Source organism: Lissotriton helveticus, chromosome 10 (genome assembly GCF_964261635.1).
Source record: "Lissotriton helveticus chromosome 10, aLisHel1.1, whole genome shotgun sequence".
Lineage (NCBI taxonomy): Eukaryota > Metazoa > Chordata > Amphibia > Caudata > Salamandridae > Lissotriton > Lissotriton helveticus.
Window position 1 is genome coordinate 234,779,937 of NC_136071.1, and position 14,294 is coordinate 234,794,230.

Consider the following 14,294-nt stretch of genomic DNA (forward strand, 5'->3'; position numbering starts at 1 on the left):
GCCAGAAATGAATGTCCTCTGTATATAATGAAGTGATGATTTTCTAACTATATGTTCTGATACAAATCGAATTATTGCAAACAACTTCATTTCACAGATATCCACTATTGACATTGTGTGAAATGTATTTGGGCTAATATAAGAATTGATTCTGAATCTTTATTACCAAATCACATTGTTAATTTGAATATAGAGGATTAGATGTTTTCTCTTCTTTTTTAATGTTTACAGTTAGTAGAACTCATTTGTAAAAATAATAAAAAATATTTTGGATAACACTGAATAGAGGTTGCATTATATGTTCATGACATGTAATATTTAGGTCCACAAGTAATTTAAACTTTCCTAAATTGTGATATTTACATTCAAGTTATTTTCCCTGATTTAGGAATTTGTGTCAGGGGTACCCTTGTTCTTACATACACCGTCTCACCACGGAAGCCACTATATTATCGCCACTTCCACGCTGTGACGTTTTTCCTTGCCTGCCAATTCGGAAACAGGAATTCTCAAATCCTGCCACTCTTGACAGTGATTTTTTTCTCAAAATTTATCAAAGTGGGCAGACAATGCCGCAGCCTAATACTTCAGGGTTTGAGCTGTGTCATGACTGAAACTGACAGATATTGATGACAGACACCCACGATATCGGTCTGTGCTCCCTCAGCTCGAAACATGACTGTGCATCGTGTCCATGCCACACTAAACTGAACAAAAAGGCCATCTGTGACCATGAAGTAAAGCTCACTTTCAGCGTACTCTGCAGGTCAAAGAAGCGCTAATGTTCGAAGGCATATAGTCCTAGTCAAGGACACTCTCATGAGCCTCCTCTCGTGACAGATAGTCTTCAAAGTTACGTTTTTCAGTTCAGTCTATGAAGTCCCATAAAAATATAAGTTGAAACACGAGTCTTCTTCGTCTCGCCACTCCCACCATTCTGAGTCGCGCAACACCCCAGGCATCTTTAGGCCACAAAATCGCTCCCCTCTCCCATGAACCGAATTCCACACAAGTTCCTTTTTTTTTCTGGACAGCAATGTCACAACAGCTCCAGCAGCACAAGCTTGCCTTGGACCATATTTTTGGTTGCACACCAGTTCTGTCTGGAGTGCCCTTGTGCCCTCAAGGATCCGTGGGGTCCTCCAGTTGGTCTACCGTGGTCAGATCCGTCCTCGACTCCGACTGTGCCCCTCAAACTCAACCTGAGGCCTTGTTTGACTTTGGGTCTGGCTCCAATGCCCAGGGACGGGCTCCGGTACAGATCCTGGAATTTGAGCTAATAGCACACTTCAATTTTGACACCCATGCCCTTCCTCCATGACCGAGACAAAATGCCCATTAAGATCCAGATATGGCTGCCGCACACTTTAGATATGGGGACAATGATGAGGAGGATTATAAGGAGGAAAAAAATCGTTTGATAATTATATTTCTTTGACAACTTGCAGGATGTTAGTATCCTGGGTACATCCCCGAATGTTGGCTTTTCATACTCCAGTCCAGCGATGGCAACAGAAGAATCAGTCTCCTTTGCGATAGTCATTAGGAGAGCGGTGAAGTTTCTAGATTTCACCCTCCCTTCTGCTGAGTTCAAAACTTATGTATTGGTAGATGTTCTCAACCTGGCGTAGGAAAGTCCAGAACAACCTTTTCCATTGAAAGAGACCCTCACGGATATTCTGATACTTGGACGAAGCTAAAATCTTGTCTGCTAGTTTATAAATGTGAAGCCAGAAGGCACAGACCTTCTACAACGGTCCCCGGCTTTCTCCTCAGACACCCTACTCCTGAGAGTTTGGTGGTACAAGCATCTTCCAGCTACCTAAACCCTAATTCGTCCCCACTACACCATGTGGAGATATTTCCAAAAGGGTATTTTTGTCTTTTTTCTTCGGACGTCCTGCAGTCCTTAGTGGACATGCCCTTTAACAGTTCCAGGCTGTTTGGAGCGAAAGCTGACTTTGCTGTGACAAGTTTTAAGGGGAGCAAGAACTAACTCACCCTACTTGGCAGTTCCTTCAACAACAGTGCCCTTTTCTAGGTTTCGGTAGGGGCTACCAACAGAGGCAGCAATAGTACATGCCACAACAGAAGCCTCAGTCGTTTTGGGGATGAGGCCAGGAAGCAAGCCAATATGGTCGAGGAACCCAGCGGCAACAAGTTACCCAGACCACAGTAAAACACTTTAATTTCTCTTTGGGGTGCACACAATCGGCCGGTAGGAGGTCGCATTATGATATCCATCTCCCCAGCTCGAGGAGCATCATGTCCGATGAATGGATGTTTCAGATCGTGCTTAACAGATACCCTCTAACCTTCCTGTCTTATCACCCAGACCTGCCACCACAACACTAGGCCCATTTATCCATACTACACAGAGAAGTTGGCTCTTTTGGCCATGGGATCAATAGAGAGGGTGGCAGCATCAAAGGTCTGGGCTGGTGGCTTCTTCCGTTACTTTTGGTTGCTAAAGGACGGGGGCGTCCGTGCCATCTTAGAACTGTGCCCTCTATCCCATCCTAGACCTTTATCCTCTGAACTTTCTCCTCAGTAAGGGCAAGTTCATAATGTTCACCCCAGCCCAAGTTCTATCTGCCCTGGACCAGGAGACTGGATGTTAACTGTCGATGTTTTCACATCCCGTCATGTAGTCCCACAGACATACCTGTGGTTTCAGGCATGCCAAGTGCCCAGCGCACCTTGGAAGTGCACAAAGATAATGGTGGTGGTCGCAGCCCATCTGCAGAGGTTCAGAATGTCAGTCTTCCCATGCCTTGACGACTGACTACTGAAGGCGAACTGGTCTCTGACAGTAAATCACCGCCAGGCAACAGCCAACCTGTCACACCTGACTCCTTCATAATTTCTTCTCTTCATTTGAGCCATCCTGGACACAGTGCTTTTACAACTAATACCACTTCTCTAAAAACAGCATTCCTCATCACCATAACATGGGTCATGCGAGTGAGTGAACTTCAGGCTTTGTCCCAGGTTCCATTCTAGACATATTTCTTCCCGGGCAAATTAGTCCTCTGTACCAAAGCGGCACCCTGCCAAGTGTAGTTAAGCCATTCCACAAAGAACAACCCATCACCCTCACAGCTTTCTATCCACTGCGTCACCCTACAAAGGAGGGAAAACAGCTTCATTGCCTCAACCCTAAACGGGCGCTTAGTTTCTTCGTCGTTTGAACCAGAGATTACTGACTGGATGACCAACTTTTGGTCCACTTCTCTGAATCCAATAAAAGGCAAAGCAGTGCAAAAGAGAGCCATCTCATGATAATTAGGTTGTGTCAAAATCTGCTACAGGCTGACCAAGATACATCACGCAGAAGGCTTGCATGCTCATTCCACCAGAGCGGAGGCTGCTGCCACTGTTCAAACGTACGGTGTGCTCATTCTGGACATTTTTCAGGCTGTAACGTGGCCGTTACTCCATATAATCATGAAGCATTATTGCTATAATAGCCAGCAGGATGGGCACTTAGCCTACTTTATGCTGCAGGATTTCCTGGTCTGAGCCATTTCACAGACCCACCAGCTGAAGAGGTTTACTGCTTTGATATTCGAAATCCATAAACAAGGTGAGGAATCTGTGGTTAGGAGTGTCTATCAGAATAACTAGTTACTTACCTTCGGTTACTCCTTTTCTGGTAGAGACTCTAACTGCAGATTCCTCACCAACACACCCTCCCCTCCGATCTGTGGAATACACTCATTGTATGCACACTGCCAGATTCCAGTTTCAGCGGCTCCCTGTCTATGAACACAGACTGCAATCAGTGTGAACCTGAAGTAAGCTTGCAGAGGTGGCGCTGATCTAGTGGCCATTCGGAACTGCCTCAATGATTAGCCACACAACGCCAACGCCATCTACTGACACTCGAAGGAATTAGTACAAAGGGCCACATGCATCAACCTATTTAGGAAGTGCAAACGGTGCGAATCGGTAAATTCGGCAGTTTGCGATTCCTAAATACGTTTTTGGGATGCATCATACATTTTTGTGAAAATCGCTATTTTTAGTGATTTCCAAAAATGCGATTGCTTTTAAGGAATCGCAAAATTGCGATTCCTTAAAAGCAATGCATGATTGTTTTTCAAATTGCGAATTAGCAATTAGGGGGTGCAAATTACCACGAGGTTGAACCTCGTGGTAATTTGCGAAAAGTTATGAAAATGCTCAAAAATGCATTTTTTAAACTTTCATGTTACAGACACACATGTCCTTAGGACATGTGTGTGTGAAACATGCACTTTAAAATACATTTCAGGGGTGCAGGGGGGGGGGGTCCTTTGGACCCCCCTCTGCACCCTTGCAATGCATCAAACAAATGGGATTCCCAAAATAAAAAAGTGCAAAACGGCATTGATTCCTATGGGCCTCTAGGCCCATAGGAATCAATGTAATGCCATTCCTTAATTGCGATTCGCAATTAAGGAATCGCAAATACCGAAAATTAAGAAATCCTAAAAACTTTTAGGATTTCTTGATGCATAGGATTTTGCAATTCCTAAATTGCGATTCCTTAATTTTCGCAATAACATTGATGCATGTGGCCCAAAGTGTCCAGATCCAGTCTAGCCCTTGAGGAAATTCACAATGTGAGGAATCTGCAGGTAGATAGACTCTACCGGCAGGGTAAGTAACTTCTTGCTCGCCCTAGTCCTTCTTTTCCACCCTCCTCTCCCACCGGTGATGTCACTGATTTATAATTCCCTGTAAACATTTACTTTTTCTATTCTTTCAAGGATAAAAATATTAGTTAAAACGGGAGCGCTTAAGCAATTTTAGAAAGTTAGCATACATATTGATTGGAGGAAGCGTTCTTGAGGAATGGACTCCCACAAGATTTAAGGACCAGAATGAGGAAGAGTAGAACTCAGTGTAATGAAGATTACCAGTAGGAAATCGGAACAATATTTGCTTTTGTATCTTCAAAGTTTAGCTTCTATATTATATTATTCGTACTAACTATATTGAAGAAACTGTTTTTGAAAAAAAAACTCCAAATGAAATTGTGCTTTCTATTTTACATTATCTAATATTTGCTGTTGTAATAGCTCATCAATATATATATATAATATATTTAATTATTGAGAAGGTTATTAATGGGTTATTGTTTTGCAGGCTTGGGCGGATGCATTTCGAAGTAGTCCTGATCTAACTGGAGTAGTGCATATTTATGAAGAATTGAAGCGGAAGGGCATAGAGTTTCCTATGGCAGATCTTGATGCTCTTTCTCCAATACACACTCCACAGAGGGTAAGTTGCAGCACAGAACTTTTCAAGATTGATAGGCTCTCTGGCAGCATTTTGTATTGTTGCATTGCTGTCTAGTGAACCTATATTTTGTGTGTGTCGCTTACAGCCATTCTAGTCTTTGTAATCAACACAGCATAATATACTAGGATTCTGGGTCTGTACCCGCAAAATTTAAAGCATAAATACAGTCACGGCATGCAACATGCTGTTGGCAAAAAGAGCTAGAAATTACTGAAGGTACCACACATGGCAACTATGCGCTGTTGGCCGTACTGTGGCATTCTCAATAAATGATCACACAATGGCAAGTGCCATGCACCTCTTTACTTTCCTAACAAATGTGTTATGCACTCTCAATACGTTACAATATCTACCTTAATTATGTTCTCTATCATTCTGATAAAGACTTCTAACAGCAGATGCCTCACCTTTTAAATATATCTCCCTAGGTGTTAGACTGGATCCGGAAAATCTTCAGCAGTACCCCTGCACACTAGTAGGTTGTACCGATGGCTCTGCATCAACGTTTTTCAGCGCCGGAAGTGAGGTACACGGCCTGTATAGGCTCTACCCATGCCCGCTGAATTCAATTCCTTCCAACTCTCAATTTTTTTTCCAGTGTGCTAGGGCATCTTGCCTCTGAAATCTGCAAGGTTTAAGACTTGAGAGGAATGTCGCAAACAGATGTCTGTGAAAGACACCACACTTGGTTTGCCTGGTGTGAGATCACGATTTCAGGCCCTTCAATGACTGTGTCGTGATGTACCTGAAAGCTATTTGGAAGTGCAAAGCGAAGATCTTTGTTACCAAGCATCGAAGTTGGTTCAAGTCATGGTAAAGATCCCAGTCCTGCTCCCAAAGCCTTTTTTATGACATGTCGTCAAGGTCCAAGTCTCTGGGTACGTCCAAGAAGAAACAAAAGAAGTAAAAACAGGACCCAAACCCAGTCTCTCGACTCTCCGTCTCCTGAGAGTGCGCAAGGGCTTCATTTTGCCTTTGAGACCAGCTCCCGAAGTCCGCCTGAGGACCTTGCTTCTGATGTCGCCCAGCGCCAGCCCGAGTTTCCAAGGCCTGTGGCTACAAATCAAAAAGATTCAGAATTCTGCCAACGCCCTAGAGCTGGGTTGTTCAGGCTTTGGCTAGTAATGGGAACTCAAATGCATTCCCCTCTAGTCCCCTATAGTCCAAACGGATCGAGACATTCTGGAAACAAGTGTACTCATCCACCAGTCTCATCTTGCGGTCCATCAAGGCTAGGTACCTTCTGGGCCTCTATATCCATGCCTTAGGGAGATCGATCACACAGGTTCTACTAATTGTGACTGAGGAAACCCATGCCATTCTTTTTCAGGCCATTCAAGATGGTGGTAATGTGGCTAACTTTCCATTGTGGGCATGGCATAACTAAATCCACTGGCAGAGCCTTTGGTACCAGTGTGGCCCTCTGTTGACATGCATGGATGCAGTCCCCTGGGCTTTTGGGTGATGTCCAGGCTAGTTTGAAGAACATGCCGTTTGACGGTTCATGTCTTTTTTAGGTTAAGGCAGATGCTGCCCTTAAGCACTTTTAGGAAAGAAGGGCCACGGCCTTTCTGCACACCTTCCCCCTCATGCCAGCCCCACCAACAGTTTCACCCCGTCCATGACTTCGGTAGGGGGTTTCCTCATTGCCAACAACTGCAACCAGCTCAGCAATCGCCTGAACCTTTTTGTGGCTGTGGCCATGGGCTCAAAGAACCCGGAGACAGCAGGCAGACATATCAGTCGTCCCTCCTGCTACAGCTGCGTCCAAACCACTTTAGCGACACACAGCCACCTTTATAGAGGCAGGATCAGGAGCCTTATGCCACTGGGTGTTGCAGATCAGCCAGCAGGGTTATGCCTTACCATTCGTTGAAACCCTGCTATCCCCAGATCTGCTGACAAACAACCATCTGTTCAGGATTGTTTGACCATAGGAGTTGTAAAGAGGGCGCTGACTTCAGAAGTAGGTCATGGTTGTTATTCCTGCTACTTTCTGATTCCGAAAATGGACGGTGGTCTCCGCTCTATTTTAAACATTCACCCTCTCAATGCTGTCCTGGTGAAGGACAAATTCTAAATTGTCACCTTGTCAGCCTTATCCCCTGGTGACTGGATGATAACGTTGGACTTGCAGGTAACTTATTTTCACATCTTCATCCTGCAGGCCCACAGCCGCTATCTGCAGTTAGCGGCGGGACAGTAGCATTTCCAATTATATGTGCTCCCCTTTGACCTCACCGATGCTCCTCAGGTGTTCGTAAAGGGGATGGTGGTGGAAACAGCACACCTTAGGAGTTAAGGGGGGTCTCAGCCTTCCCAGACCTCGTCAACTGGTTGCTCAATGCATGCTCGTCCCAGGCAGTTGTTTCGTACCTCCAGACTGCGGCTAACCTCCTAACATCGCTGTGATACACTATCAACCTATCGAAATCAATCCTCACCACTTCGCTGACACTCCTCCCTTCATCGGAGACACTCAGGACACGTTGCAGATTCTTACCTATCCTTCAGAGCGGCTAGACCCTGGCATTCAGGCTATGAGCCGAAAGTTTGTCCTGGATTTCTGTGAGGATGAATCTGAGGCTGCTGGGACTGATGAGCTCCTGCATCCTGCTTGGCTGGCACACCAGATGTCATTCGAGGGCTCCTGCAGTGAGATGTGAAGTCCCATTGGGCATAGTATTAGGAGGATCTCTCCGATCAGGTCCACATTGTAGAGGAGACGGCAAAAAGCCTGAAGTTGTGGCTGCTGGACTGTGATTGGGTCAGCAGCAGGCCTCTCTCCCTAACCCACTTAGAGCAGACAGTGGTGGGAGAGGTGGAGATCAGAGGCCTTTTGTGTCCGGTGGAAGCTCAACTCCACATCAACCTATTGGAGCTTCAAGCCGCCGCTTGACTTTGAAAGTTTTCCTGCCATCCATTAAGGGGATACTGGTTTACTTGTTCACAGACAACACCACAGCCATGTGGTACTTTAGTTTTAACTCTTTTTATTTGAAATCCGCACCTGGAAGACAAGTCAATCAGCGCATACATTACATCATCAACAGCAATCATATACATGAGAAGGGTAAGGAGAGGGCATAATAAAGGCAGCATAACAGTCCAATACCCATCTAAACTGCGGCAGCGTTGACCTTCAGGGAATAATGCGCGGTGCCAACCAGGTGTAAACTCCCCTCCCCCAACTCCCTCCACCCCTCCCTCCACCTCCCTGTCCAGTGCTCGAGACAGTCTTTTCCAGTGTCGTCTTGTCTGGTCTCGATTCAGAGTCCCCCCGTTTCCCTCATATTAGGCCTCTCCCTCCGGTCTCGTGAGCCGTAATAGGCGAAGATACCGTGGGCATGTAAGTTCTCTGAATTCAGTAACCAGTAAGGAGCGGAATGGTTGCCAAAGCTCGTCAAATTGATCTTTATCTCCGGCTAGTGTAAGGGACAACTTCTCCATCCCCAACACACCCCACAGCCGATGAAGCCAGCCTGTAGTGGAGGGGACTGTCGCAGTGCGCCAGTGTATCAAGATATTTTGGATCGCCGAGCCTAGGGCGATAGCCATTTGGCGTCCTCTTCGTGAGCGCAGGGGGTAGGTCAGTGGATTAGGGAGCCCTAGTATGATGTAGGCGGGGAAGCGGGGCAGTTCGGTGTGAAAATGTGCGTCGACATCATTAATCACTTGTGTCCAGTATGGTTGTATCAGGGGACAGTCCCATAAATGTGCAATAGCGTGCCTATGTGTCCACATCCCCTCCAGCAGTTCTTGTCTTTACTGCGGTCCATCTCACTTATCCGTTCTGGTGTGTAGTACCAGTATGTGGTCACTTTAGTTAGGGTCTCAGTAAGTCCGGAGTGGTATGCTGAGTGTCGTGCTCTGTAGGAGATTTGGTCCCATTCTTTGTGGCTCAGGGTCCTGCCTAGCTCCCTCTCCCAACGTTCTCTGCCATGATTGTAAAGGTGGGATGGTTGTGGTTGGAGGAATTTGTAAAGGTCAGATATGAGTTTGGTGTCTGAAGTGTGAGTCAGCAGCCATCTCTCGTATGGCCGAAAGTGTTGATCGGCTGTCTCCCTCACCTGTGGCTGTAGTGCCCAGTGGCGAATTTGAAGGTATCGCATGCGTTCTGTCTCGGGGAATTTGAATTCTTGTCGGAAAAGGGGGAAGGGGAGCACTCCATCAGGACCGTAGATGTGGCAAAGGCAGCGACATCCCGCCGACCGCCAGTGGGCGTAAGCTCCTTTGGCCATACCTGGAGTGAAATCTGGGTTGTCGACTTGGGGCGTAAGCGGCGAGGGAAAGGGTAGTGATTTTGTGTACAATGTTAGTGGCATCCCCGCTTTTAGCGGGACCCGTGTGACGAATGATGCGTAGACGTTAGCCGGTCGGGCCGCTTTGCTAAGGAAGGGGATTTCCTGAAGTGGGCGACCCGCCACTGCTTGATCCTGGAATAACCAGGGTTTTTCAGACTCCCACCTGCTCCATTCGACCAAATAGCGTAGTTGTGCCGCCTGGAAATATTTGCGCAGGTCTGGTATTCCTAACCCCCCTTCCTCAGGGGCTAGCGTGGTCAGAGTCCTCCTCATTCTCGGCTTCCGGCCTTGCCAAATAAAGCGGGCAAGGTCAGTCTGCATTTGCCAGAGCCATCCCGTGGGCGGCTGGAGCGGCAGTGCTCGGAAAAGGTACAGGATTTGGGGTAAAATGGTCATTTTAACCGCTGCAAATCTGCCCAGCCACGAGAGGGGAAGACTCTTCCACTGGCACAATTCGTCACGTACTTTCCTTTGGAGCGTGGCATAATTGACTGCTGTCATAGCAGGGAGTGTGGAGGTCAGCTGGATCCCTAGATAGGGTACTTCGACTGGCGCCCACTGCAGGGGAAAGGAGGTCCGTAGGTACTTCTTAGTGGGAGGTTTCAGTGAGAGGTCAAGGGCTAACGATTTATCTGTATTTATTTTGAAGCCGGCTACCGCCGCAAAGGCATCTAGCTCTGCCATGCATGCGGGGAGGGCCGTCCGCGGGTTGTCAAGTGTGAGTAAGACATCGTCCGCGTAGAGGCTAATGGTGTGTGTGTAGCCACCGAATTTTATCCCTGTTGCCGCGATGTTTTGGCGGATCCTCTGGGCAAGCAGCTCCATATAAAGGGCAAAGAGCAGAGGCGACAGCGGGCAGCCCTGTCTCGTGCCCCTCTCTATGGCAAAGCTCCGGGAGCTATAGCCGTTCACTCGGACCACCTCCGTAGGGAATTTGTAGCAATTAAAGATGAAGGTGCAGAACTTCTCTCCGATGCCAATTTTCCTCAGGACCATCTCTAGATACGGCCAGTGAACTCGGTCGAATGCCTTCTCTGCGTCGACCGCCAGCAGCATACATTCTCCGGGGGTTCGGGAAGTTTTTTCTATAAGGTGTGTAACTCTCTTGGTGTGGTCGACTGTTTGGCGGTCCGGTATGAAACCAGCCTGGTCCGGGTCTATAAGGCCCGGTAGGTGGGGGCCCAGTCGGGCTGCTAGAATGCTCGTGTATAATTTGAGGTCGACGTTGAGTAACGAAATGGGCCTGTACGAACCGCATTTGGTTTTGTCTTTCCCAGGTTTTGGAGAGAGACGCCTGTAGAAGGTCTTGGGGGATGGCACCAGGCTCCGAGAAGGTATTAAAAAGACGGGTGAAGATCGGAGCTAATATAGTGCAGAAGGTCCTGTAGAAAAGGCCTGTAAAGCCGTCCGGCCCTGGGGCCTTTCCTGGCTTAAGTTTAGCTATGGCCGAAATCACTTCCTCAATGCGGATGTCCCTGTCGAGATATTCCGCCTGTGAGGGTGCCAAGGAGGGGGGCACAACCGAGTCAAGATAGGCGGTAGCCGCTTGGCCGTCTAGACTGTCACTGGCATAGAGAGTGGCATAGAAATCTCGAAACGTTTCCGCGATCTCTGCGTCCTCTGTGACTGCCGGTCCATCAGGGGAGGAAAGTTCTTTCACCGTCTGTTGATGACGCAGGACACGGAGCCTGTTTGCCAACAGTCTGCCACACCTGTCCCCTCCCTTGTAATAGGCATGTCGCAGCCGTAGGGCCGCATATTCTGCCCGATCCATATCTAGGGCGGACAGGAGGTGTCTGGCCGCTTTAAGTTGTTTCCAAATTCGAGGAGCCCCCGTCCGCTGGTGGATGCGCTCCAACTCCCGCACCCTCTGTGTAAGTTTGTCTCGTTTGTGTTGTCTGTCTTTATTCTCTGCCGAGGCGAGGGCTATAAATTCTCCCCGAATCACCGCTTTCATGGCTGCCCATTGCGTCGCCCGCGTCGTGTCTCCGTTAGCATTGTGTGACTGATAGTCTTGTATCGCGTCCTGAATGTGTTTCACTACGTCTTTTCTATGTAGAAGAGTGTCACGAAGACGCCAGACCCTGAGGGGATTTGAGGTAGGTGGTAAAGTGAGGGTGGTGGTAACTGGGGCATGGTCCGAGAGTGAAAGCACCCCTATCTCTGTTGAGGAGGCTAGTGCGCAAACTGGGCCAGAGACCAAGAGGTGATCTAATCTAGCGTAAGTCTTGTGTGCATTAGAGTAATAAGAGTATTCTCTGTCATTTGGGTGCGTGCGGCGCCAAAGGTCATGAAGGTCCAGCGCAGATAATCGGTCTGTGCAGTTGGTGGAGAATGCTCCTGTCTGGGGAGAACGTTGTGCTGACCTATCCAGAACTGTGTCAAACACCATATTGAAGTCCCCCCCCAGTATGATGTGTCTGTCCGGTGTAACTGTAATGTCGGTGAGGGCTGAGTGTAGGAAGCGTTCCTGGCCGTCATTGGGACTATAAAGGGACCCGATTGTGAATAGCAAGCCTCCCAGAGCAAAGCGGTACGCTAACAGTCTCCCTCTCTGTTCAGCACATTTGTGTAGGACCTTACCTCTAAATGTCTGTGCCACCAAAATTGCTACTCCACCGGTCTTGTTGGGGCCGGAGGAAAAGAGCTGAGTTGGGAATTTTCGAGATCGGAGTCTATAACAGTCGCGTGCCACCAAATGGGTTTCTTGTAGGAGACAGATGTCTGCCTGGGTGTTCTCTAGTAGGGACAAAATGGCACGCCGCTTAACAGGACTGTTGAGACCCCGTACGTTCAGCGTTAAAACCTTAAGGGTGGTAGGTGGCATGACGTCTGTGGGACACGAACTGGCTAATTTGTACGCTCGAGGGGGCGCGGGGCGCTTGGCCCGGACCAAGACCATTGTGTATAGAACTGAGCACTGGACAACCCACCCACTCACCCACCCATTCCTCTCCCCAAGCCAACCGCTCCCCCCAACCCAACTGATCCCAAACTACTGCCCCAACACCAACCAAGTCCCCCCCAACCCCCATGGCCTCCCCCCGCCCTCCCCATAACATCCCCGTGAAGAAACACTACTCATAGTCTCGGGCCTACTGGCACATAGTGCAAGTCCGTAGTAAGTCACTGTGGAGGGTAACGTGGCAGCGGCCGACTCAGCGGCTCCCCAGCCCTTCCCCCCCAGGCAAGGCTATAGCGTGAATGCATACCCCTGGGTAATATTGTCTTACAGTTTAGTAGCTGTGTTATCCGCCACCTCTTGTACTGCTGCCTCCCGTTCCTGAGCAGGTGTGATAGGGTCAGGTCTCGGGAGAGATCTGGGGGATCGTCTCCGCCTCACAGTCTGCCATCCATCTCCGGGGCGTCGCATGGGTCCATCCTGCGATCTGCTCGGGGATGCCTCTCTAGACCCTGCCTCCTTTGGCATGTCAATGTCCAATAGTGCACATGTGTCGCGGAGAGACTTGAGTTGGTGTAGTGATCCTTTCCATTTGAAAATGAGGCGAAACGGGTGACCCCAGGAATATGGTATCCCATTGTCTCTCAAAAAGTTCATTGCTATCCGAAAGGATTTACGTTTCTGCAGGGTAATGGCCGAGAGGTCCTGAAAGAGGGCTAGTGGATCACCCCGGAAGTGAATTGGTTGTTTCGGTCGGGCCTCTCTCAAAATACGTTCCTTCAGAGAGAAATCGGGGAGGAAAGACAGTATGTCCGGAGGGGGGGCCAGTGCTCTTCGCGCCAGACCGACTCTGTGTGCACGGTCAATACGTATGTCAAACTCTTCGGATTCTCCCAGGATCTCCCGGAATAGCTCCTGCAGGTATTCGACCACGCTGTTCCCCTCGGATTTCAACGGGACTCCCCGGACCCGTATGTTGTTCCTCCGAGAGCGGTTCTTAAGATCTTCTGAGTGTGCCTACAGGTCCACTTGCTGGTCTTGAAGACGGAGGATCTCCTGTTGTAGCCGCTCTACCTCCATGCTGCAGGTTTGGTCCGCTTCCTCCACCGCCGCCACGCGCTCCCCCAGGCCGTCTAGATCTCGACGCATCTCCCGTTGCTCTCCTGCTAGTTCCTGTTTCAGGGCCTGGAAGTCGTCCCTCAGGGTGTTAAAGAGGGAAGCCAGGTAGGTTTTGGTGATGGGAGCAGTCTCGTCTTCCTGGCCCTGGGGGCTGGCGGGTGTCTTCGGGGATGTCGTCACTTGGGCTTTCTCCCCTTTTGGAGCGTTTTTGTCAAGTAAGTCAACGATATTGCGGGATCCTTTGCGTCCCGTGTGCGCCATGTCGCCGGCGTATGGAATCGTTGAGTGACCAGGCTTGGTATTCTAGGAGGGCGATGTTAGGGATGGCACTCGCTAGGCCTGTGGGTCCGGTGTAGGGTCCTGAATCTCGTTGCGTGTGAGCCACTGGGGTCGGCACGTGCTCCTGCCCGGTTAGGAGTGATGGGGGCCGCTTCGTGTTGGGCCGGGTCCGTTATGCACCTAAGGGTGGGGGGCAAACGCGACGACGGGAAGAGGACGCGGGAGGCCCGCTGTTCTGTCTCGGCGTCCAAGAATACGTTATATCCAAGGCAGTAGTCTCTTCGAGGAGCCCACTGGGCGTGGAAGCTGGGAACCGGAGTGTGTCGGCCCGGGTCCGCTGCGTACTCGTGGGCAGGGGCGGGATGTGGAGACTCCCTGCTAGGATCTGTGAGCCCCGCGGC

The 14,294-nt window shown here is 49.1% G+C and overlaps 1 protein-coding gene across 6 annotated transcripts in view; it reads left to right on the forward strand.

The window, feature by feature from the left end:
- Nucleotides 1-14,294, forward strand: part of TOM1L2 (target of myb1 like 2 membrane trafficking protein) — a 501,785-nt gene that overhangs the window by 187,383 nt on the left and 300,108 nt on the right. For 3 of the 6 annotated variants that reach the window (XM_078665196.1, XM_078665198.1, XM_078665200.1), the window contains exon 5: nucleotides 5,134-5,268. In XM_078665196.1, the coding sequence (XP_078521322.1) occupies nucleotides 5,134-5,268 (135 nt within the window). The remainder of the gene's footprint in view (nucleotides 1-5,133; nucleotides 5,269-14,294) is intronic. The other 3 variants (XM_078665195.1, XM_078665197.1, XM_078665199.1) reach the window with 1 other exon arrangement.